This window comes from Centruroides vittatus, unplaced genomic scaffold (assembly GCF_030686945.1).
Source record: "Centruroides vittatus isolate TY-2023 unplaced genomic scaffold, ASM3068694v2 contig_108, whole genome shotgun sequence".
In the NCBI taxonomy this organism is placed as follows: Eukaryota; Metazoa; Arthropoda; class Arachnida; order Scorpiones; family Buthidae; genus Centruroides; species Centruroides vittatus.
In genome coordinates, this window is record NW_027120695.1 from 157843 (window position 1) to 185227 (window position 27385).

Sequence of the window (27385 nt, forward strand, 5' to 3'; positions counted from 1 at the left end):
TTTATTATTTTTATTTTCAGAGTTCTGCTCTAAAACGAACGCCGGTGGCGTAAACCAAAATGGCGGAAGTTATTTTAGTAACCATGGTAACTTTCTGTAAATTCGTATACTCGATTAATTCTGGTATAATTTAAGTAATCGGTGCCTTTTTACGTAAATCTGGAGGTAAATTATTCAACAATCGATTAAGAAACGAGCCTTAAATGGCTGAAGTGAGTTTCTGTGAGTCGAAATCCAACGAACAAGGTGAGTTAGGGTTTACGAACACGCCTCACTGTTAGGCTTAATTTGTTTCTTTTTGTATTTCGGAACGGAAGAGATACAGACGATAAGATTAATCTGGCGAAGACACATTACGATAAACAATGTTATCTGAAAGATGTATCGCAGTAGTGGATGTTGTCTTATCTGCTCCCATGCTATGTTACGTATTGGTTGATACGCTGTTGTTACATCATCACATTCTCCCCTCTTAACCGCTTAATAACTTAATGTAACGCAATTTAATGGATTTTACATGCTTTTTCAATCGTTTCTGATGTCCACAATATTCACTGATGAAGATATATGTTCCATTATAATTACACCTTAGGGAGAAGATCAGGTTGGTTAAATATTATTCTGTAAGCTTAATTAATGTTTGAAGTTATTTTATGAAGTAGATAGGCCTTTTTTTCTTGTAAAAACAAAGCACAAATGCCTATCTACTAAGGCCTAACTCTCTCTGCCCCGTAGGTACTAAGAGGACCTTTTCTTACTGTACCGGTTATATGTTTTGCTGGGTGCAGTGAGGTGACCTCTTCCAGGTGTGCACATTAAGGGTTTGGCTATCACCCGCTTGGTTCTTTCGTATGGAGAGATGTTTCTCCGTCGACAGATTGGCAAAAAATTCCTGGGATTTATATAAATAAACTGCTCGTATAACTGGACGTCACGTGAAAGTAAATACTGACGACAGAAATGCTTTACTAGAAGAATAAATGCTTTTGATAGTCTTATATGGTTATTGTCGGATTCTATTCCAATTATAGTTGTTTAAGATGGCTCTAACTTGTTGACGATCGTTTAAAATGGTTTGAAACGTTTGTCTGTCTGGCAAAGGGTTTATCTTGCTGGATTTTTAATGTTCTGTTAATTTTCGATTCCCGAGGTTTTTCGATCCGTCCAGACTCGATTCCGGGTTTCCCGGTTTGGTAGATTGCCGCTTTGGCTGCTTGGGTATTTGGCTGTCGGGCATTTTATGCCGTTACATTATTGATTTGATAAGTATGTTTGTTTTGCAGATTAATCTTGGTCAATGAATCTAAAAATTAGATTCTTTCCCGTACTAAATATTTAAGAAAATTTATTACTCGGTGTTTGATGTTTATTTGTAAATGAATCGTTTCCAACGATTAATTTCCTGTTACGGTATGTTAAAATCTGGCCAAGTTAGACAGTAATGTAGTACTTACGTCATATTTACAAAAACCTAAACGAGCTGCAGCTTAAAGCTTGTCTAATTTATATAGAATTTCGTCTCATCTTCAAAAATAAATTTGTATTTGATATCAGTAGAGAGGAAGAATTGTTTTGAAAGAAAAAGAATGTTACAGCTTATCGCATGTCCAAATACGTTTTCAATTCTGTGCTAGAGTTATGACATTTTAATTTTTCTTGAAGAATGATGTGGGGGGGGTCATTACTGAGGACAACGCCCAGTTTAATGATTTTCAGATAAAAAGTTTTGAAGAAAGGTCTTGCGATATATTCCAGAAACACTGTTATAAGCTTCTCTGCTATATTTTCAAGAAACACAAATTAATTTGCTGTACACTAGGTGAAATTAGAAGCATGGGCTGTCATATTAGTCACGATACTTGTTTTTAATTTTTCTTATTTATTTTCCTGTTAATTAGAAAGGACATTTTATTACTAAATAAGTATGTAAGGAATGTCCTTATTAAATAAGAACAGAGACACTACTACTCTGTACTGTAATATTTATTGAAAAATCATGATTAAAGTGGATATTTTTATCATTTATTCGTAAATCTGCTGTTATTGGCAATTAACATGCACTTTCAATTATGTCTTATATAATGTACACTTGAAAATGCTAGCGATACTAATTCCGAAAAGAAGAATTGCATCACCTCTGCACACGATTCACTATTTTATCTAGAAATAGTCAATAAATAACAAATTATAATTGTTATTAATTTAGTGTTTATTTACTTAGTAAATACTTAAATATTGCAAACCTTTGTTCTAACAATATAAGAATTCTGTTTTGTCTGATATACTTGCCTATATTGTCTAATCAAATCCTATATTTAATATGTAAAGATTAAATAAGACTGACAACTGCTCTAAAGTACACCACAGATCACTGATATGTCCGTCAAAATAATTTGTAGTTATTTGTCTAATATATAATATAAAAATTTCTTTATGGGAAAAATGAATGTCTTTACAAGACTTATGAATATAGAGTAAATTATAATAATTTTATATAATTATAGTAAATTAATAGTAATTATTTTATTTCCAAAACGTATATAAAATCATTTAAAATATCCGACCGTTGTCTTTAAACATTGTGCATATTTTTAATATTAATACCGAGTTATTTATCTCCTCGTATCAAGGTTAATGTGATTATTTTGTTGTCTGCCTTATCTTATAACTCTTTTAAAGGTTTGTAGATGTTAGTTTGAACTGCTATAAAGGGAAAGAGGTATATAATTTTTATCAAAGAATAAAGAATAATTTTAGCTTTAATTGTAAATTAATACCTACTTGCATTCGGTTATATCCAAGAAACTGAATACAAGGAGGTAGACGAGTACTGACTTACGTCTATTGCTAACGGCATTAACAGGTTAGCCAAAACTCGGCTCTGGATAGCATCGTACTTCCCAGGTCGTATAAATCTCCACCCTGGCCGCTATAAAGCTGTTTGCTTTCGAAAAGAAAAGAATTTACATTTCACTTAAATATCCATTAGATAATTTCTTTACAGACAATTATTGGTAACTTCACTAATTATTATAGCCTAAATATTGTTTGTAAATAGCTATGTATATAATATGGAGATTGATAGAACCCGTCTCTGTACATTTTTGCTTCTTTAAAGAATGTTTTAACATTATGTGAGACTTAATTGTACTCAGTTTTGGGATTTAAAGATAGAATCTTTGGCTCTTATCTTTGATTTTGTCTTCAGTTTACATGACCTTTGAATCATGCAAACTGAAGACAAACTTCCTTTCCACTGCATGTTCTACTTCCTGCAGAATTACTATGAAGGGGAGATGCATACATAGGACTATAACTGGTGGTTTTTAGAGGTAATTTGATATAAAGTGTCCATCCTAACACACTACTGACTGTGGCAGCAGGTTCATTTTTGGTTCCTAGTGTGTGAGTATGCATTGGAATTTCTGGAAGTATTTTCTTTTCAATTGGACTAAGACAATGACTTGTGCATCAAATGAATTTGCTGCTTATTAAACTAGAGGTGTTGAACAAGCACTGTCTATATGCTATGGCAAACACAAGGGGATACGGAACTTAATAACGTTTTAAAACATTTATGACGGCAAATATGATTTCTTGTATTATCCTCAATATGATCATCATACAATATAGTACTTATAAGTAATTATTTGAATACTTCTAATTTTCTGAGTTAGCCCCTTACAGATTGCACTGCGACAGTACATTTTGTGTTATATTGGATATATTCATAGTATTTAAATTATTTTTTCTGAACGTAATATTAATGATCTTGAATATCAAATACTTTCTACTATTCATGTATTCAACCACCTTTACTATCTAGCTGTTACGTTGCACATTTCACTGTACTCAGAAGTAGTTTACTTTGAAAGCTGTCTTTATATTTTTAAAGCTTTGTTTTATATTAGAACAAAATCTTGAATTAATTTATAAATATCTACTTGAAATCACCTTTAGTTTGTAACATTGTTAAGCTTTTAACTTAAATTTATCTTTCTCTTGAGATTAAGTAAACAAATTACGTTTAAATTTAGAAGTCAAAAGTAGTACTGTGTAGTTAGTGATTCTGGGAATCTCTATCTTCAACTTACATAAATTATAATGAAATATTAACATTAGGAAGACTCAAAAAAGGCTACAAATTCCTACTAAGTGAGACTCGTGCCATGGTTTTTATGTAATAAATGGTAGTTCGAGTGAAAACTAGTCGACGCAGTCTAGCAGTTCAGGGTCAAGGTTAGGTTTGGAAGAGTTATATTTAAGGTTAATTTTTTTACTTAATCTTATATTAAGATAAGTTGTTTTAAAATGTGTTATTAAACTTCTCATCTTCATTTATGTTCTTTCTACTGTATGTAAAATATAAAATAAAGTGAGGCAAACTTCTCTTATTGGAGTGAAAAATCTCTAGTACTGTATTGTAAAATATATGCTGTGATAGTGTGTGACGGATAACATACAAGGCTTTTTTTTTTATAGTTATATCTCAGATTATTGGTTATTTTTAGACAAAATTATGAAATGCTAATGCTTATCTCTTGATATTCCAACTTGTTAGATATTGTCTAAAATAAGGTTTCTGAACTTTTAGTTTATAAGCCAAATTATGCTTTCTAGCATAAGTTACAGGACAGAGAAGAAATTTTTTTTATAAGTGTGTAGAAAATAAAACATTTTGATTTACCAGAAATTACAGATTGGTGCAGCAAGCGACTGGTACAGTTATAACTAAATTAATTGATCAGGAAGCAAAGATTGGATGGAGTTTGGGTAGCGTAACTGGCAATGAACCTGCATGTAAATGGGTTTGAGTTCCACTGCAGGTCAATTTTTTCTTCCAAAATACTCTAAATTAAATTAAATTTAACACAAGTTTTCAGCTTAATAGTTTACTGGATAGCTCGATAAGAATCCAGCTACTTGTTTGGATAATTATGTTCACATTACATTCTGTTAATATCCTATAAATACAGTTCATTGCTACTTCCAGCAGACTAAAGTGAACTAGACTCTTACTGCCCCACTAAGGGTCGATTTACACACGACGGTGACGTGCCGGCACAGTGACCGTTTGGTCCATAAACATCGATAAATATCACACATAGCCAATCGAAGTTTCATCTACGACACGTGATCTGTATTCTGTCAATCGTACAAGTGTCGTACACGAAACTCTGATTGGCTGTGTGTGATAGTTATCGATGCTTACTGCACTGTGCCGGCACGTCACTGTTGTGTGTAAATCGACCCTAAAGGTTGTTCCTTTATTTCACATTTGGCTTGGATTTGGCCCCTTCCTTTGGTAATACTCTCATTTCTGTGTTCAACTGCTTTACTCATTTTTGTATTTATGTAAACTATGTATATTTGTATGTATACTGCCCTTTGTAAATATACATTTATTTTTTCAGTTTTTAGAATTTTATAATCTCTGCACACAAAGCTAGAACTAATTTACAATCGGAGTGCACCTGAAGAAGGCCTTTTAAAACGGCCGAAAACGTTTGTGCTCATTAATTTGTCTGCTAGAAATAGTGTGTGAAAGGTTTTTTGTGCCTACGATTTTAGAATTTTATACTTTTATTTTATGCTTCTATTTAGTTACGTGCACCACATTGTATTTTTCTATTTGTTTCCTGTTGTATCTGTTTTATATTTGAACCTGTAATTATTCATGTATGCATTTCTTTATTTAAACTGTACTTTTATTTCACTAGACTCTGTAGCGGGTCCTCATTTTGTTGTATTATCTGACTAGGCCTATATGTAGAACGTACTGTATCTTTGTAGTGTAATTGCATAACCAAGGCATTTGTAGTGGTTAATAAATGAAAAAAACTACACCTGCCCTAATCAATGATGATTTACTTCACTGCTCAATATGGTTTTTAGACCACCACTTGGACTATTCTATTTAAATATTCATAAATTTTCTGATTTGGATCTATGTCTCGTGTATACCGTGCCTATTTGAAATGTAGCAAAACATGGAGAATCTCATCTCTGGATGTCTAAGTTGAAAGTACTGGCTTACGCTAAGTGTTTACAAAGTCTAAATATCAATTTTAATGAAATGCTGAAGGATATTTTTAAATTTAAATTGAAATTGTGGAATTGGAGAGTTAAGTATGCTTCAAAAAATTTTTAAATACTTAATAGTTCATTAAAATAAGATTTTTGTTGATTCTTATGTTGAGTCTGATGTAGGCAGACTGATGTAAATTGCATATACTTGCTGTTTATTAGGTGCTATTTGCAAATTCTACAAGTCAGATATTGTCGGCAACCAATTTTCTTCAATATACGAACCAAGTAACGATCGCGAATAGCATAAAATTGGAAGTAACAACCTTCCAGATGTGTATTAGGTCAGTATTATATACAGTGGAGTAAAATTTATTAATTCATCTTCGACGGGATAAAAGAAAACTGCGTGTAACAAAGTGTGAGTAATTTTTGATAAGTATGATAAATATTTAAATATGGTTAAAAAATTGATAAATATGGTTAAAAAACTAATAAAAAAATTTTTTAAAAATTGCAATGGAGAAATTAAATAACAACAGATAAATACATTTAGAATTTTTGATTCTATTTAATTTAAAAATTAATTATTAACAAAACAGAATATTAATGTAACACTTTGAACAATGCGAGAGTTATAATTTTGTATGCGATTAACAAAGTCGTCAAGCAGTTTAGTTGGTTAGAAATTAAGTGCTCTCGGGAAGAATATACACTTACCTTGATAAATTTACATTCATTAGTATAAATTTTTTACACTTATAATTTTTAAAACTGCATTTTTAATCCAAAACGAACGCACAGAACACACATGCATACACACACATGAGCACAGAAACATATAATGAAGAAAAATCAAGGACAAAATATTCATAACAAAATAATTATTTATTCAAATCACAGTTAACAGTCATTTTTTACATTCTCTGAAAAACAAGTTTTCACCGTGGAGGTATTTCGACCTTACGTCTTTGGTATTCCGACTTGTCGCTCTCGGAGATTGTTTACTGCATTTTCGCACATACTTTTTAGCAGTTTACGAGTTCAAAAGTTTATTCCATGGATAACTTTATTTTCTTATCCGGTATGCTTATGATTATTTTTATGAAATATATTGTAACGAAAAGGATTTTAAGAGGTCTTTTTATTATACATTAAGACACTGACTTGTTTAGGTACGTAAAGTGCGTTCTTTGTTGATTTGTATATAAACTTCTTCACTCTATTGACAGTTATGATTGTGAGTAGATAGTTTATTTTTCACTGATTTTAGTAAATTTTACTGTTGATTTTAGGGTTTTTTAAAGGTGTTTTTATTATTTGTAATTGTTTTATATTTTTCTATAACTTGTAAGCTTTCACTCGAAACTGTATAGGGTGTGTAATTTTAAATGTATAATTTATTGTTTAAACTATGGACGGACGAAATATCACTTATCTGAAATCCGAATATTAACCGAATCTCGAATACCATGAATATATTAGTAATTTACTTAATATTTATTATTTATCTTGAAAATATTTCGGATGAATGAAAGGTATTAATAAAACATTCTTATAATTAATCGAATATTCTTAGTTTTTTGAGTTAGCACCTATCTGGATACCACTGTGAAGGTGCGACTATGCAGACGCATGCGAGCTAGAATATGTGGCGAGACGAGGTGATGACATTTCACGTTCTGTTTCTCGCTGTAATCTGTGTGGTCATAATAAACGAAAGCGAGAAACGGAGAGCGTGAAACGTCATTACCTCTTGTTACACATTCTTGCTTGCTCGGAAAATTTGCTAGCTTGCATCTGCATAGTCGCACCCTGACTGTATGTAGCATGACATTGGAGGTGTTCATAGTATTCAAATTTATTTTCTATTAATACTTTCTAATATTCAAGTATTCATTTCTTCTACTTATCCAGTGTTTAAGGTGTATTTCTTACTGCATTGTAAAATAATGTCTTTATAAACTACATTTTATGTTTATCTACTTTATTTTAAGTTTAGCTTCCTTAGTAAATCCTACATGAACAGGATTTCTGTATTATTCAGTATAGAAACTCTTTAATCAAGGAGTTATTTTGGAATTAAATAATAAGGAAGAGTCAAAAGAAGATTGAATTTTAAATAATTTTTAATATTAACGTTTGAGTTTATCCTAAACAAACAAAAGAAAAGATGTAAAGAAGAAGAATCTGCATATCAAGTAGAGTGATTAGCCAGATTCTTTTAGCATAGTAGATTTGTTTTTAATTATCCCAAATTCCGAAGAAATTATTACGTTTATGATTTCGTTTATAATTAAAAATAGGAAAATTAAATACATATCATCATTTGTAATGGTTTGTCTTCACTTTATGCACTGGTTTTTATTGGGTGACCGTAGTTAAGTAACAAACGGCCTAGACGCTCGGACATTACTCTAGATAAGGACGACGTGGAATTGCCAACTTGCTCTCACCGATCTCAAGTCCAGATGAAAAAAGTTGGCAATAAGAGCATTAGGCTGTAAAATGAAGCCAAATCAAGAGTCTGAAAGAATGGATTTGATATACTCTTACTTTAACATTAACGTCATTTTATTCTCTTGTTATTCTAGCTACGCTAGGTCAACTGTATCAATCTGCTTGTCATTCCTCTATTCCTTTTGAGGGTTTGTCCAATTTTCTACATAGTTTCTTGCACTATTTCCCTTGGCTACTCTTTGGCTTGTCTTTTTTCGAATAATCTAAGAAAAGACTATTTTTATTCATGTTTTGTATGACGAAACATCTTTCTCTTTGATTGTTATCCATTTTCTATTTCTTATCTGACTTTGTATTCTAATTTGAGTCATGAATTTCCCATATGAATTCCCTGTTCTGTAGTGCAGGAACTTAACTCGTGGGTTTTGATTATGTTTACAGTTAAAATTTGACAATTTTTTAATTAAATTAAATTAAAATGGGTTGTGATTTCAACTCAGTTATGCCGAAAAGTTAAATTTTATCATGCTTTTCTCCAATGCTTAATAAAACGCAAGCATAAATGTATAAAGAATTTGGATAAAATTACTTCCAGTTAGGTTCACGACATGTTAATTTTCATACATTTTATTTAACTGGGTCGTTTGTATAATTATACGACCTCGATAAACAATTAGGTAAGAGTTTTTTGTAATAAGTAATTTAAATTTTTATATTATTTGCAAATTTTATTCATAAGTTTTGAAGAATAAACATGAATATAACAAATTTTTTGAGTTATAACGATTTATTTCATATTAGTTTAAAAAGAGGAAACATGAAATATATAACATTAGTGATTTAATATATTATTTAAATTATAACAATGGTCGTTAATATGATAAATGGTTTCTCGGGTTTCGTACAAGTTTTTCTACAAACACAATTAATGTTTTCAACACAAGCTATTTATATATCATTATATGAGTTATTCTGACAATAGGATGCAGATGTCGACCTTCTTTTTGGCCGTTAAACTTCTCGACGGTCGAAATACATTTAATTTATTAAGCCAGACGTATTAAAAATTGAATATTTAATTACGTAATTGGCAAGTAATTTTAAGTAAGCATCCTGTTATTTTTACATCCCATGATAAAGATTGTGTTCTTTATTTTTTGTGTTTCTGATCTTTGACATAGTGAACGTCAAAAAGTAACTATACAATTTAATAAATTATTGCTGTATTTGTTTCTTTATAACATTAATAATTACTTTTGAGCAACTGTCTTTAAATATGTGTAGTTGATACTTAAATAATTATTTAATTAATGTAATTAATTTAATTATAGTCCGGAGTTTTTTATATTTGTTTAATATTCTATTTATATATTATATTTACAGATGTATTACTTTATTTATTTGTTAATAAAGTGTAATTAGATGTAATTTAGAGACTTACTTAACTGTCGGACCATATTTTTTTCTAAATCATAAAATTTTGAGGTATGCTCCACCTCTGGTGATACAACACCTAAAAGGAATCAACCTTTATAGTTTTCATTGCCCTTAGTATCTAACCCCCTAATTTTATCTACAATTTTGTATCTCTTGTTCTATACTTTTTCTATGAGGGTTTGGATCACTTTTAATGGCCAGCAAGGTCTCGTCTCTTAAATTAGAAAAGCCCTGCCTGGCATGTCCATTGTGCTTATAGGTCTGTGAGACACACAACTCTCACCATCAATTCCTTCAGTCTTTTAGTTTCCTTTACTTGATGCAGGTGTTTGAAATATTTTGTCTTGGGGCTGTCACCATTTTATACGGCCAGCCTTCTGGTGGTACAGAGCTATGCATCACCATTTGAACACCGATAAGCGTACAATCTCTTCAGGCAAGAATAAACCTTAGTCTTTTGTTCTATCTACCAATATCATACCCTATCTTTCTTCGCTTGTTTACTTTATCCTGTCTTTCCTAATTAGCAAATCTCTAGCACTCGTTCATGTCTGAAGTCGGCTCGTTAATGTGTCAAAAACATTTGTTGTGCTTGCATCATTATCTAAACATTAAAAGGAGTGTTATTTTTATATATAGAAAAGTGAAATAAATATTTCTTAATCTATTGAGCATAATAAAAGCAACGAGTAGCAGAATGCTAGTAGAACAAAGCAAATTTCTAATCAGTTTTCAATGTTTTCCCACAGCACATTAGGAGTGAGAATAATATACCTGTATTTAAATTTGCCTAAATCTACATTCGGTGTTGTTAAAATAAAAGAAACAGTCACAAAAGTTCCAAGAAGTCATCCAAAATATCAAAAGAAAAATAATAAAGGACAATCACAATCTTGTAATTACTTCAGGAGATATATTACTATTATTTAGAAAGTAGGTTATTGCTTGAAGCAAGAAAATATAATGAAGTTATGATGACTTTTTTTCACTAGAAAATGGACGATACGTCTCTTCGTGGATGAGGACGTTGATAAATTCTTGGGATCAAATTATTTGTTTCTGCTGTAAAATGCATGCATTCTGGAGATTTTGCTGGTTATTCTATGTAAATTTTAACCTCTGCTTCTAGTTATTTATCTACTGGATAAGGTAAATAACAAACAAATCAGTGTTTAGATGATGTATAACAAATCGGCATTTTATTTCATTAATGTAATGACGAAATTCATAAGTCTGCTTCACTAAAATCAAATATCTAAATATGAAAACGCGGAAAAGTTCCTCGTAAAAAGTATTTCGTAAAAGTTAAGTATTTACGGACTGATTTTTCTCGTTCGTTAATTATAATTTAGGTCAAATATTACTTTTATGTTACGTGAATTTAACGCAAGCATTAATATTTAACATTTTTTTAGCAACAGTCTTAATGAATTATACTTTAAACTTTACAAGAATTTAACAATTTCTGTCTGGTAAAGCATAATTTTCTTATAAATTCAGTTTTAATTAATGAAAATTTGTCAGAAATCATCATAACTTTCAAGTTTTTAAGTCACCTTACCAGAATTTTTTCAGAAAGTATTTAGTTTTTTGTCAAAAAACATCTGCCGAAATCAGCCGACTTCGAATATTACTTTTCTGAACTATATTTAGCTTCAAACTAGGCGAAAATAATATATTTTTCGTAATCTTTGACGTCTGTACGAATCGTAAGTAGTCGAGTAATAATAATGTATCTTAGATGGCTGTAATGGGTTTTATTGTACTTTAATCGAATGTGCCAGTGCTTTTCTTTTAGAATTTTAAAAATTCTGAAAGAAAAGCACCCGTACATTCAAAAATTTTATGACTTAAGTAATTATAATGATTTATTTTGAGTTTTAATACAATATAAATGCCGATTATGCTTCCGGAATGCTTCTATTTACAAGTTTGTGAGTTTGAATATTTTCAAATGAATTATTTGTTTTGTTTTTAAAATATTTTGAGCTATTTTTTTGTTTAATTTTGTTTGTTTTGTGTTTTGGATTCAAAGATGATGAGTACAACCATTCAAAAAATGTTATATTTTGATGAAATCTACAAGACTTTGTGTATTTTTATTTATTTTTTATACTTCTCTTACTTCTAAGGTTTAGAAAAAGTATCTCTACCTATTTTTGACTACGTCCCAAGCTGTTAAAAACACTCGATTTATTCAATTTTTTAAAACTGTTTTCTTTGAAAAAAACAATGAGAGGATCAGATTTTATATTATTATTTTAAGGAGTATTGTTTTAGACTTAAATTTATCACAATGAGTTGTAAAGAGGACGTCTCAATCTAATTCTTTTGAGCCCTTTGTATGTGGTTGCAAGAAATTTTAGTTACCGTTTTTGAATTTCTCCTTTTGAGTACTCTTCGGAAAAGTAACCCGACGGATCTCGGACTTACGTGGATCGCAGGGAGCGAAAGTCGAGACTCAGTGTCTGCTTCTCTGTTCGGCAGTCCTGCGTCATACTACTAGATCGCTAACTTTTTAATATTTTATGTATTTCGGTTCGCTTTAAATAGTGATGTGAATATTTAAAGTATTAAATTATGTTTCAAATTTTAGTCAAACGTTAACTTTCTTGGTCATAAATTCATTCTATCTAATATGTAAGAATATTAAGATATCAAATGTATACTCTGAAGGATGTAATTCGAATATTTCTATAAATTTTCAATTAAATTCTGTGTAATCCAAGCCAATTCACTCTTAAACTTTAAACTTGTTTCGTATCAATAGACCGATGCATATCGGTTACTTCCAAGTTTAATTTAAGACTGACTACTGTCATTAATTTCTAGAGAATTTGTAGAAAAGATCATTCAAATGCCAATGTTAATGGTAGTTATTTCAATAGTTTTAATACCGTAACATTTAAAAAAATGCACCCTCCAGTTGTCTCGGATATTGATTATAAACTTTCAATAGAAAAGTGCGTGCGTATGTGGTTTTAAACTTATCGCAACCGATTGGTAAATTTATAAAAGTACGTTTTAATGTTTATGTAGTGCTGTAATATGTTTAAGAACCTTAGACTCTGTTGCACAACAATTGGACGTTGTTCAAGTGTATAAAGTAAGTCTTAATATGTATACTATTTCGGTTTGTAAATTGCATTTTTTACACTTGTTTATCTTTATTAATGATTTCTCTTGCCATGCGAACAAGACGATTTCGACCTTAAAGATATCGAGACAATAGGATATGTAAATAGAGAAATTTAAAAAAACTACTCCTCGGGTCTTTTGAATAGCGTTACAAACAAGGTCATGCAGATTAATTTTTGATCTGATTATACTTTTAAGGTTAAGGTGGTCTTTACTCGCAGACCGGAATATGCCTATACTAATAATGAGTTATTATCATTAACCCAAAAAGCAGTATAAAATGCTTCATACTAATGATTGATTTAAGGTCGGTTTACTAAAAATAATTAATTTAATTAGGTGAAGGAGATAATATCAGCATTCCCAGTCCGAACGCCATTGCGGGAACGTTTCCGTTTTCTCGTACGTCGTCGACCGGTTCCATAGACATGCTGACTTCTTCCTCCGCCCAGAATACAGGTATGTTGCTCAAATTTTAATATCTTATAACCATTTTATATCTAAAATTTAACATGTAGTCATAATAAACTCCTATAATTTATTATAAAGTATTAGAATTTTCATAGATAGTTGTTTGTTAAAACTCATAAAATTGCTAGGAATAATTGAAGAGCTTTGAAAATTAGAAAATATTTAAATAAATATACAGCTATATTTTCAAATTATTATTTAATTTTCTAAAATCTGAATGTTTAATTATATGCTTTTGTATCTATTTGTATAAAAGTCAAAATATATATGTATGTTTGGTAAAGGCTTCTATACCATTCAAATATTTTTACGAAATTTGAAACGAATGTCTTTTGACAACCTAGAAAAAATACTGTGGGCATTTCCCACCTTCCATCATTCCTAAAGCCCAAAATTTTTTGTTTTCTGCTGTTTCATTATTGTAAATACTTGGTTAATAAATGTACATTTTAGTTACTAAGATCATTGCTTTTATCATCCTCTCCCAGTCCAAACTCATCAGTTCCTCTCCTCACAAAAGCTCGAGCAATGCTGGGTTCACACAGGCATAGTCCGCACAAAGAAAGAGTAAACGAGAGTCATCCTCAGCTGGAAGGATCTATGTTAGATGAAAGGTAAGAAAAGAGACGTGTAATTAATCTATAAGTAATGTTAGAATTAAGAGTAAGTAATAACATTTGTAAAGAAAAATAAAACAATAAAATTATGATAAAAATGTTTTAAAAGTGTAAAAAACAAAACAATTGAGTGTTCAGATCCATGTGTCAATTTCCAAGGGGGTAGCCAAATGTCTTCTTCAATCCCTTTCATCTGACATAGACCTTTCTAGCTCCGGCTGACTCATATTTACTCTTTCACTGTACAAACTATGTAACGGACACTTGATACAGGTGTTTGGTCGAGTGGCCAGTGGTGCGAAGCTATTGTTCACGGAATTATGACCGAATGCCCCTAAGGCGAAAGCCCCCTACGGTAGTGGTTGCAATAGTAATCCTGCACAGTACAAGAGGAACCGCAGGTTCAGACGCTTTGTTACTTGGTCACTTGTTGCTAGGATGTTGGCGAGTGCGAAGCAAGAACGAACACATACTCCATAATAGAGTTGAACCTTGGTGTACAGACTCTCGAGTGTCGATCACCCCGAACTTGTGCCCAGCTAAGATTTCCGTTAGCTTTAACAGACTATAGCTAACTATATGCTAGACTACCTATGAAATGATGATGATGTGCTAAAAATGTTAGCATGTATTTGAGGTATATTTGATATAATTGTGTTGTTCAATATAACTTCCAGTTTCCAATAAGCTATATATTATCTGCTTTATTGGAGAACAGAACTGCTTATTAACAGTTCTTAAATACTTACGAGCTTTACCAGTTCTTCCAATTTTAAAGTTTATTTTATTTGTTGTGATTTTGATCACATTTAAATATAGAAAGGCTAAATTTATAAAGAAAGGAGAAACTAAACGTTACTTTGTTGGCTTATTTTAGATGACGAAGACAGTGACCACAAATCTACTCTGAGTTACAAAGAAAGACGAAGAGAAGCGCACACTCAGGCTGAACAGAAGAGACGAGATGCCATTAAGGTAAAATGGAATTATAAATTATTTTGAACATTATGCCAAAATAAAATTATAAGTTTTTAAAAATGATTTTTCATAAAAAATATACCTGAATATAATATATAAGGATTTTGTCGACCACTTTCCACTTACACAAGTTATAATAATTGCAATTGAAATTCAAGTATTATGCTTACTGTTAATCAAGTTAAGGGGTTTGGTCTTAACTTAGATCATCAAATTGTATTCAGTTTAATAAGTAAAAATACATTTGGTTCAAATATAGTTTGAATGTCTGAGAATTAAATATTTTCATATTAATACCAAATTCATGGGCACTTGAAAAATTCCTAGAATTGTAGTATAACAATTTAATGATAGAACATATGGAAATGCTTACCTAATCACTTTTAAAACAGGACCCTTTGATGCACACATACTTGCCCCATTGATCCTGCTATTGTTGGAAACACCATCAGAAGACATCTTTTGAAATTTTTGGGAGTTTGCCTGCTCATTTGATTTGATGTCCTCTATGACATGTATGATGTGGTTCACCATATGTTTGTACTTCTTGGATAGTGTGTTACTGATCATTTCTATGTGCATGTTTTGCTTAGGTTGAGAGATGCAGTTCAGAGGAAATGGTGCAACATACGACTGTGAGGACTGTTTTTGCATTGTGATAACATACAAAGTCACTTGTTGCTTGTTGTGCAGCAGTTCCTTGCCAACAAAAAACTTCCCAATGTCACCTGATTGATCACCTTACTCACTGGATATTGTTCTGAGCAACTTTGGCCATCCCTTACACTGAAAATGGGTCTTGAAGGGTCTTGTTTTTGCAACCATGGAGGATATCGAATTAAATGCAACTGCCAAACTCCCAAATATTCCAAAAAATGCTTTCAGATGGCACTTCCAACATTGGCTGGATCAATGGACAATGGAGCAAGTGTGTGTTCCAAAGTATCCTACTTTGAAGGTGATTATGTTGTGTTTCCATATGTCTTACCAGTACAAACCCCGGGGACATTTCCATAGAAGTCTCAGGAGGTGAAGGGTCTAAAGTAGGGTGAATACTAGTTAGCCGTATATTTCTAAATATTCTTCAAAAATTACACTTTTTATTGCGATTTCCGACCCCCCGACTTAATTTAACGTATATATAGTAAAATCTATTAATTAAAAAAATTAAAAACTATTGGATGTCGTTTTTGACATCAGAAAGTAGCTTTAAATAAATTTACCGAAGTAAAATCCGTGCACTAGAACTTTAGAATGACGAATGAAATTTGATAAAAGAAATCCCATAAAAAAGCAATTAAGCGTTAATCATTTGTCATTAAAGGTTGATTAAAATCGTGATAAAATTTTTTCGTGCGGGTAAAATTTTTGAAAAAATTTGGAGACTTAAAAAATACCCGAAAATAAAAAAAAATTTTTTTTGAGGGTCCAACAGAACCGTTTGTTATGTAACGCTATTTAATCTGCTCGAGACTGACTAGAGCGTTGGGCAATAGGAGTAACTATATACTATAACTTACCATTAATCATCAACCAACATGAACACTGATTATCAAACTGTCACCTATGTAGGCTATATCATGTCACTCTCAATAGACATCTCTTGACAGAACCGTCACAAGAGAGAGTACAGTATAACTACATCGCATGCAGTAGCACTGCGCCTATGCCAGTTATAAACGTTATGTCTTTAAGCCAACGGAAACTTTGGCATGCATAAACATTTTCCACATTTACGGATTTTTTTTCGGCACGTGGACACAAAATTGTTTTCTGTCATTGTGTTAGTTGACAATAGTATAAATTATTAAAACAATTTTGGCAATAAATGTTGACGTACGACGACTGCATACTTTATTATATTTCGGTGCCATCTCAATAACTAGATACGTAATAATAAATTTAGAAAATTTTATTTAGAAAGGATACGAAGATCTTCAGAATCTGGTCCCGACCTGTCAGCAACAAGACAGCGTTAGTAGTTACAAACTTAGCAAAGCCACAGTACTTCAAAGATGTAAGTAGTAATTAATATCTATGATAATGAATGTAGTAAAGACAAATGTCATAACTTTATTTGAAGACATTTTTGAATTTTAATCTAAATATTTATGATAAAATTAATTAGTAACTTTTATTGAACGAAAATGAATCTGATGCTAAGTGCAAAATAGTCAATATCACAGCACACGATCAGATGTGACACTGAAATAATTTGTCTGATTATTGTAGGTTCGTACATCAGCCACGTGTTCCTTCATTTGATATAACTCTACGTCACATTCTTTGACAGAAAGTTGGCAAGTCACAGACAGATCCAAGCTGTTTGATTTTCTGTGTGGTGAAATATATATGCTTCATCTACAACTTGCAATTTTGAATCAATTATTTGATTGATTATCAGATTTATAAGAACATCATAATTAATTCAATAAATTGTTTAAATATGACTATAGGTATCTTATATATCACTTACTAATTAATTCATTGTTAATAAAAAACACATGAGGTTTTAGCATGAAGGTATAACAATACAGTTGTGATCACCAATTTTCTTTATTTCATAAACTAACACTTATGAGTAATGGTTTGTAGAGGGACATAACATGTGTCCATTGGTTCTTTGAAGCTTGTCGTGAGTTCAGATGCCACGAGATTGTCAAAGGAAAACGATCACACGACTACAGGGGTCTTATCTGACTTTGTATCAAAGGCAATTACGTCGACTAGTTTGCACAGGGCATAAGTTATAAAGCCAAACAAAGGAGCATCACTGTTTGTGTATAATTTAAAATAATTTTTTTATTAGTACAATAGAGCATAGTTTATCCGAAAGCCGGTCAACCGAAACGTCTGTTAACCGAAAGCTTTTCACTTGGACTGTGTTGTGCCGAATCGAATGTTTTTGATACCAGATTAACTCCTCAAGTATAATTTTTATGTTTTTATATTTTTCAATATATTTATTTTGTTTGTACAAAATAAAGGAATAATTTTTAACGATACAATAGCCTTGATTATTATTATAAAAATTTTCGTAAGGCTTAAAATCGACAAAAATTCAACACGAAGTGACACCCAACGGAGAAAAATTTCAACATTGGATAGGTTTAATATATTTTTTTGTACATAATCTGTTATCCGAAAAATCAGTTATTCGAACAACCTCAGTCCCCAATTGATTCGGATAAACGATGCTCTACTGTATTGAGTTAAAACATCACTTTAATACTTTAACGATTGATGTTTCGAAAGGTTCTTTCTTGTGTAGATTTTGCATCAGTCTAACACAAGTTACTACATTAAAATGTATCTAAAAGAAACCTTTTGTAAATGGAAATATGCCTAAACAAAAACTTAATTTTAGAAAATGGCAATTTGATATGTGATATGCTACAGTAATGCAGAAACTGTTTTGGAAATCAATTATGTTATATAAATCGAGTTGTGCAAAACTTTTTGGCGTAACAGCAGCCAAATTCTAAATCATAATCAATGATGATGGAATTTCCCAACAAATAAAATATATATTATAAAGATATATGTTACTTGTAGTTCCAAATGTGCCTTAGAGACTAAATTTTTAATGGAAATAGCGTGGTTGAGGCCGAACTTTTAAATGTGAAAACGTGTACGTCGGACGTTTGGCTCTGCTTTCCCGTAAGTGTAGAAGTTTGACAATGGCATTTGGAATGTTGAGCACGATTCCACTGACTTTCCAAACCCTCTGTCAAAGTTCTAGGCTTACGGGAAAGCAGCACCGAATGTCCGACGTACACGTTTTCGCATTTAAAACTTCGGCCTCAACCTCGTTAATATTTTCCATTCGTCCCAAAATATTTCTTTACAAAACATCAAATAGAGGTACTCTCAATTATGATCACTTGGTATATGTGTAATTTTTTTATAAGACTATAATAAATTAATAAAGGAAGGCTAAAAGAACTTATTTATTACAGTAAACAATTGTTGATTTTATTTACTCAATCTGTAATGGCAATCTTCAAATGAGATTTCTGTAGTCACATCACTGTTTTCTTTAGGTTGGTGTTGCAGTGTTGCAGATTGTGATATTGCTTTTAATGTAGTTCTAATGAATCAATAAATACTTCATCCAACCTCTACGAATTATTTCTTGGAAGAGTTTGTTTACAAAATTGGCAATTACGATGCATTTTCTTATGGCTTTGTGCTAAGAACTCTCGCATATTTTTTACTGATGATGAATTAATAAGTGATAATAGCATAAATGTTTTCTCAGTGCGAGAAATATTTAACAAGTTGGATTTAAGAATTGTCGAAGGGACTTCCTATTTTCTGTCAAGGCATGTGATTTGCAATGACATCAAATCAACAACCTTGCAGTCGTTAGTCAAATCTAGGATGAGCATACAAATTTCGTTTGATGTAATGTCCCAAAATAGTTTGCACTTAGCCATAGGAATTTGTGTTAAAATTGATTAAATTTAAGTAGGAAATAACTTTTTGTCAAGTTTTAGTTGTATTCTTTTTATTGTTGTCTGTAGTTAAGCTCAAATTAATTAATAATCAATTGTGTTAGAATATAAAGTATAGTCTTGATAAGTGATTGTTTTTATTTTTAGCAATAGATTATATCCAATTCTTATTACAACAGAAGAAAAAACAAGAAGACGAATTAAATTCCCTACGCAAAGACGTCGTAGCGCTGCAGATCATGGAAGCGTAAGATTTGCATTTGTTTTTAATCGAATAATTTGTCATTAGAAAATTTATTAAATCTTGGTTTTAATTGTTTATTTTGACGTCGATAGAAATTACCAGCAGATGGTAAAAATGCATCAGAGTCAACCCGGGCAGAATCCTAGTCAAATCAGTGATGAAGTGAAATTTAAAGTTGTAAGTTGGATTTTTTTTAATATTAATAACAATTTCATATCATATATCAAACTTTATCGAACGTAAAAGGCTTTCGCCTGTTACATAGGGTGTGGTTTGTTATCACAACTTGTCCTTCCGCACAATATTAGTTTTAGAAGCATTGTTACAACCATATTTTAAATGTAGTTATTTATCATGTAATACAAATCATTGTCAGTCTTTTGAATAATCTCTTCTGCTTTACTACATTCATAAAAAATGTGAAACTTAGATAGTATTTTATTACATCTTGGGCATTTGGATTGTGAGTATTTTAAGAATTTATTATCAATTATTATCCCATTTTTATTCAATCTGAGCTGTATAAAGAATTTTTTGACATTAAATGCTAGATTCGTGAACATATAGTTATTATTCAATGGGTAGTTTAGAATTATTTTATACCAGTCTGGGTTATTTCTTTTCTGTATATCATCAATATCTTGAATAATGGAATTTTTCAGTACTCTCTGTATTACTAATTTACTTTGCTGTTTGTTTATGTTTGTTTGTTCCATGAATAACCTCATGGAAAACCCATACGTATTTAATATTTCCGATAGTTGGCATATTTAATGTCTATTCGGTTCTTTATGCTTCGATTTTTGATACAATAAATATAGTAATTTCATTGTTAGAGTTCCTGAATTTATAGTGTTTATTAGAAAATTCATATATCTCTTTATTAATGTGGTATTTAGTTTAAATCTATTTAATTCCAATCTTAGAGCACTTCCAGGGATATTATTTTCCAATTGAAAAATTCTATGGATAAATTTATTTTGAATTTTTTCAAAATCATTAAATTTGCCAATACTCCAAATTGCTGCTGCTGTAGGTGCAACTAGTACAATGTCGTCTGCGTAGGCAATAGAGTGTAAAATTTGATTATCAATTTTAAATTCATCCTCCTCCCTTTTATAATAGCTATTTAAATCAAATATATAAAAGTTAAATAGATATGGTGACCATGGATATCCTTGTAAAAGTCCTCTGTTGGTTTCAAAAGATGGCCGTAGGATATTATCTTGTTTAATGATTATATTATATCTTTCAAATAGTATTCCTATCATTTTCGTCGGGTAATCGCATGCATTATGATTTTTCTTGTAAATCTATTATACTGATCGAATCGTAAGCTTTTTTCAAGTCCAAAAACAAAGCGAAGACTTTATCTTTTTTTAAGCAGTTGTATTTGAATTAAGGACATTAAAACGAACAGTGCTGTTTGGGTACCGCGATTATTGACAAACTCATATTGCGTGGCATTTATATAATTATTAGAAGCAGTCCAGTTGTTAAATTTATCATCTAAGATTGCTGTAAATATTTTGCGTAACCCCGACAGTAAAGCTATCGGTCGGTAGTTAGAAGGCTTGTCTCTATTACCTTGTTTACATATCGTTGCAAAAAAAACTTCGTTCCATTTTTCCGGTATAGTACTTTGCTTATAGAAGTCATTAAATTGTCTGGTCAAATATTTAATCAACTCCAGGGGAAAGATTTTAATAAAATTATTAGGTATCATGACAGATCCTGGTGTTGATTTATCTCTTAGGTTTTTAATACATTTTTGAACTTTCACCTTAAATATCTCTTTCGAAATTTCTGCTTGCATTATCTTGATATCTTTTTGTGCCGGTCTGCATTTATTCAAGTCGTTCTCTGAGAAATTTTTTAAATATTTAATTCAATTATCGTCATCTACCCTTTTTTTTAACACTATTCCCTGACTTCGATTTTCGAAATCCATTGACTGTTGACCAGAAAATTCTTGAATTCTTTGATTCAGTTAACTTCTTACTTATATTTGAATAATAGATCTTCTTTTTTGCTTTGATTAAATTATTATATATTTTTTTATTGTCTAAATATTTCTGTAACGATTCTTCTGAATTTAACTTTCTAAACAACTTTAAACTCTTTTGTTTTTTAATTTTACGATCATAACACACATTATCATACCAGTCACATTTATATACAGTAGAGAGTCGTTAATCCGAACCCCGGTAATCCAAATCGCTGGTTATCCGAATGATTTTCGGTCGGATTGTGTCATGCTGAATCAAGCGTTTTTGATACTAGATTTACTTCTAAAGTATAATTTTCATGTTTTTATATTCTTCAATATATTTATTTTGTTTGTACAAAATAAAGAAATAATAAATGATACAATAGCCTCGATTATTATTATAAAAATTTTCGTTAGGCTTAAAATCGACGAAAATTCAACACGAAGCGACACGCAATGGAGAAAAATTTGAACGTCAGACAGGTTAATATATTTTTTCGTACATAATCGGTTATCCGAACAAATCACTAATCCAAACAACCCCAGTCCCCAATTGTTTCGGATTAATGACTCTCTACTGTACTCTCCTATAGGATTCTACACTTTTTTTAAATCTATATTTTTCTAAATAAGTTTTTTATAATTATTTTCTGGTATACTTTCTTTTGACTTAGCATTTCTTTAATTATGAAATGTACTTCTTTTAAAAATTTTTGTTTATTATAAGAAGGTTTATTACCAATTGTTGTCTTGTCAAGTTGTCTAGAAACTTTCTTTGCTATACTTTTTTCTTTATAATTTTCCAACACCAGTTGTACAGGGAAATGGTCCGATACATCATTTTCCAATACTGTAAGCGACTTGCAATGATCAAAAATAAATTCTGAGCAAATAATATAATCAATAGTTGATTTTCCTTTAGAGGAAATATAGGTATATTCCGCAGGAATATCTCTTCTTTATCCTACCATTTGGCACTATTAATTGATTATCTTGAACAAATTCCAAGAGCGTTTTACCTTCTATATTTAACAATTTATCTTTAGATGATCTCTATTTTTAATATTTTCAAAATTCTGAGAAAACACTGTATCTATTTTCTCGTCTATACGAGCATTATAATCTCCACCCATTATCCATACCAGACCATATTGGATCACTTTTCTATATGACCTTAGGCTTCCTGTAAGACAGTTTTCTTCTCTGTAGATGGAGAAGGATAAAATAATAATATCCCTAAATAAGAATTAATCCAGATTGTTTTAATATTATTTAGTTCTGTTATCACAAATATAAAGTTTTCTGATATATAATTATAGAGAATCTCCTCAGACTTTTATTAGCCAGCAGCGTTAATCGTCATGAAGGACATCCAAATCTACTTTTTCTTTGAGCATTACTAACTATTAATCTATTTTCCTGTTCTAAATCTTCTCAGTTTCACTCAAGTTTGTCATCCATGTTTCCGTAAACCCAATTATGGTATTTGAATTTATGAGTTCTCTAACAGAGGCTTTATATAATCTTACTCAAAGACCTTGTATGTTCCAAAAAGTTACCAATAAATTATTGTTATCTCTATTAGACACTCTCAAATCATTATTTCTCTCTTTACCTTCATTAACAACCAATTTTTCTTGACTATTATTGTAATCATTATCAATATCTTTTTCCATAATGTAAAGATCCTGCTTTGTTTTGTTTTTATTCTCTTCCTTTTTTAAATTTGTTATTTGTCTATTTCCAAAAAACGATCTAGTTGTATAATCTTTTTAGAGTTAGTATCATAAATATATACGGGTATAACTCGAGTTACGTCGTTCTCGATTATACGTCGTTCGTCAAAAAAGTATATGGAAAAATAAAAATCGAGTTTAAGTCATTTTATTCGACTTTACATCCATTCGCCACAAATATTGAAGTCGTAATATCACTAGAAAAGTGTTAAGAGCTCATAAAATCATATTAAAATATATACATTTACAGTAAATGTTAATATAATCATCATAAATCCTAGAGAATGAAACACGAAAACTTCTGTGTTGTCGTCTTATTTGGCGGTCTTTAAGTGCTCGTTATTGGCATTTTCCACTGTAGTTTTGACTGACGTGGTAACTACGCAAGTAAATTTGACTTACGTCGCCCCTCCTGGAACCAATTACCGACGTAAGGCGAGGTATACCTGTATTAGGTTATCCTTTATATAGTAATCATCTCTTACTAGTATTTTATTATTACTAGTTTTTTCTAATTTAACCCTATTTTGTGTCTGTTTTCCTCTAATCCTTGATCTTAAGCATAAATCTGTTGTTGTTGTTATTTTTTTCTTCATTTCAGCAACCATTTTCGATCTTACTGCCCAAAATTTCTTAAGAACTAAATTTCTGGCTTTTACAGTTTCTATCATTATTTTAATTATTAGTTTATTCTTATTATTTTTTAATTGTACTAGGCCCTCAATTTCTATATTATTAATTTCTAAGTCGTCGTTAATGAATTTTTTAATTTCTTCCAAAAAGTCCAAAGTTTTAGATGGATAATTGAAAATAACTATATTTTTATTTGTAGTCTCATTTAACATTTTATCAAATACAAATTCCAGCTTACCTTTTAAGTTATTGTTAAATTTGGACCTTTCTTCTAATTTTTGTATCTTTTGACAGATTTTCTTTATATCTTTTTTAACATTAAAATTATCTTTTTTCATCTTGTTAATTTCGGATTTTATTGATTGAATTTTAAAGTTTAAATGAGAACTCTTCTTGAATTAGTTCATAAATCGATTTTAGAGTATAACTGGACTCGTCACAACCTTGTAATTCCGGTTCTTTCGCGGGTTCAAAGAAATCTCGAATACTAGAATTCCTCGTGGATCCAAAATTATCATTTTCCCCTTCAAGTAGATATTCTACCCCCAAAAAATCCACTAATTGATTATCATCCTCTGCGACCTTGATATTTTCCTTACGAGGTCTACCTCGCCCCTTCTTTTGCATAACTGACTGGCTTGATTGAGGAGGAGAACGGGGGAAAGGATCGGAGTTAATTTCGATTTTAGCAATTATTAGTAATGTCTTAATTAGTTCCACAGTTAATACTTTTATAATTCTTATCTTAGCATAGCATGTATTCTTTTTTCTTATTTCTTCTATTACGAACGTATTCCCAACAGCTCTTCAAAAAAAGTCATCGGCATGCTTGCCGACCAGGACATGCCCCCGTTCATAACAATTTATGCTTTTAGTAAAGAATAACTGTATGGTCACATGTATATTTTTGTATACAGTAGATTGCTTCTGTGGATATTTTATGGTTGTAATTATAGCATATTAATAGAACTTTGGATGCACTTCTTTAGAAGAAATTCAGCTAATTGTTTGTTATTTTGAATTTCTTTGATTAGCTAGTGTGTTACTAATTGAAATCCTTGTACCATTGTAGGTTTAATAAGTTTTATTACCTGAAGATTCTTACTTCATTAATAAAGATTTGAAGTTTGGACACAGAAAATTAAAACAATAATTCATTCATAAAATATTTGAAGAAATTTCAAAGACATAAATAGACAGAAAAAAATGCTTTTTGTGAGAGTATAATGCACTAAAAATGTAAGAAATTGTTGATGTTGTAGAACTTTCAAACAAACAGGAACAAGAGCATACGAACAAGATTTTCCTATAGTTCCATAGTAAGAGAACTGAATTTCTAATGACGAACGGTATTAGTTCATTAAACATTTTCATGTTTTATTTACAGTACAGTATATTACATTCCACAAATGGCATATTTTTCTGTTCATTGAATTAATTTCATAATGCTAATTTAAATTTCTGTATTTTCTTTCAGTTTCAGGCCATCTGCGATTCTCTCTTCCAGTCGTTTAACTCTTCGATTTCGGTCTCCAATTTTGCCGAATTATCGGGATGTGTTTTCAGTTGGTTAGAAGAGTTTTGTAAGCCTCAGAAACTTCAAGAATTAGTGTTATCCATACTTCGTCAGTTAAATAGTCAGTTATCTTAGTTGTATGTTATAAATCTAATCTTTTTGCTGCAGATTTCGATTAATCTTTTACTCCCGGTTATGGTTGAAAATAGAATTTTTATATGTATCAATGATCTGTGATGTGTTTCAGATCTTTTTAAATTAATGTACAGAGGATGAAAATTGTACAAACTTGTACTTATCTTGCTACTGTGCATAACAATGTTAATTTTACTTCAATTGCTTTATCAAAAATTTCTTAAAAAGTATACAAAAATAAGATCAAATTTAATTTTTATGCTGTAACAATTCTGTTACTATGTTAATTTAAATCTTTATGTAAATATATGAAATTTATGGCTAATTTATTAAAATAGCATTGATAATCTCAGAAAACAGTATTATCAAGGTAATAAATTGAATGCGAAATACGTTAACAGGCTTTTAAGTACAAATAGATTCAAACAGTGTCTTTGACACTTTAAATGAGCTTATCGGTTTAAAATGTTAATTCCAAATAGTTAATTTAGGTAGAAATTCTGCAGCAGAAAGATAGTAAAATTTTATTTTTGTTTTATGAATATGACAAATATATGTTATAGGATAGGTATTGGTAATGTGATATACAAAACATTCTTTAATCTATGCATGCAAAACTCTTCCAATGATAGACGAAACTGTATGATTATCAGCTTTATTACTATTAATAATGTGAATTTAATTAACTGATGGATGAAACTTCATCCTGACATTCCAAGTTAAAAAATACATTTAAAAGAGTTAATTTACTATCATTTAAATTTACAATTATTAAAAATATTTTAAAATATCTGCAATTAACAGCATTTTTTATTGCACATTATTCAAAACACATTCAACAATGCTTTTATGCTGTTTGTAAAACATTTAAATGACCTTCGTAGGAAGAATATGCGCATATACGTGTGATGTTGGTCCAAACATTTTCAGAATATAGCAGATTTCATTTACTGTTGTAGTTGACACTACAAAAAATAATCACAAAGTGAAATTCAGGCATGTAAGAAGGTAATCAAGAACTGGCATTTGAATGGTAAAAACTTATGATTGACGGCAACTTTGCGAGTCGAGACATTACTGCGCGAGCGCAACTAAGTTTCTTGTCGTGGCTAGTGGAGCTGAACTCTTCAAAACTACCACATGATAGATTCAAAATAGTGCCATTTGAAACCAATTTTTACTGAATAATTAAATTAATTTAGAAAACGCAGGGCTGAATATTTATTAGTTTATATAATAAAATTGTTAAGTTGTTAATAATTAGAAGTTTCAAAAGAAAATATTTCATTGAATGCATAGCTTAAAGGATTGCTGTTGTATGTATATACCCTATGTGTAGAAATATATATTTCTCGTTCATGTTTTGTCATATTAGAACTTTGCACAGAAAATGTGGTGTCGACACTCGTTTAAGATTGTTTCCAATCGGTTCAAACATGGCGAAGCGTCGAAAATCCAGACTAATCGGAGCCAGACTCTGTCCAGATTTTTAAATGTACACGAGCCTAATCCAGATTTATTGACGTCTAGATTTTCGACGCTGCAC

The 27385-nt window shown here is 30.6% G+C and overlaps 1 protein-coding gene across 3 annotated transcripts; it reads left to right on the top strand.

The window, feature by feature from the left end:
• Positions 1-56: 56 nt before the first annotated feature.
• LOC136975058 (max-like protein X) lies at positions 57-26395 on the top strand. 3 transcript variants are annotated; one of them, XM_067270055.1, is made up of 7 exons: positions 57-246; positions 13402-13521; positions 15028-15125; positions 17049-17145; positions 19733-19832; positions 19922-20006; positions 25666-26395. In XM_067270055.1, the coding sequence occupies exons 1-7, from the start codon at positions 204-206 to the stop codon at positions 25837-25839; spliced, it is 717 nt and encodes a 238-aa protein (XP_067126156.1). In that variant the 5' UTR covers positions 57-203; the 3' UTR covers positions 25840-26395. The 3 variants fall into 3 exon arrangements, with proteins under 3 accessions (XP_067126156.1, XP_067126163.1, XP_067126170.1); XM_067270062.1 differs by lacking the exon at positions 57-246 and adding an exon at positions 312-604; XM_067270069.1 differs by lacking the exon at positions 57-246 and adding an exon at positions 3317-3405.
• The last annotated feature ends 990 nt before the right edge of the window (positions 26396-27385 follow it).

What these genes read in the sequence shown, in the direction of transcription:
- LOC136975058 (XM_067270055.1), top strand. Translation starts at nt 204, where the DNA reads ATGGCTGAAGTGAGTTTCTGTGAGTCGAAATCCAACGAACAAG. An exon ending in TTCCTCCGCCCAGAATACAG is followed by an intron (nt 13,522 to 15,027) that starts GTATGTTGCTCA and finishes GGCTTATTTTAG; the next exon opens with ATGACGAAGACAGTGACCAC. An exon ending in ATGAAGTGAAATTTAAAGTT is followed by an intron (nt 20,007 to 25,665) that starts GTAAGTTGGATT and finishes ATTTTCTTTCAG; the next exon opens with TTTCAGGCCATCTGCGATTC.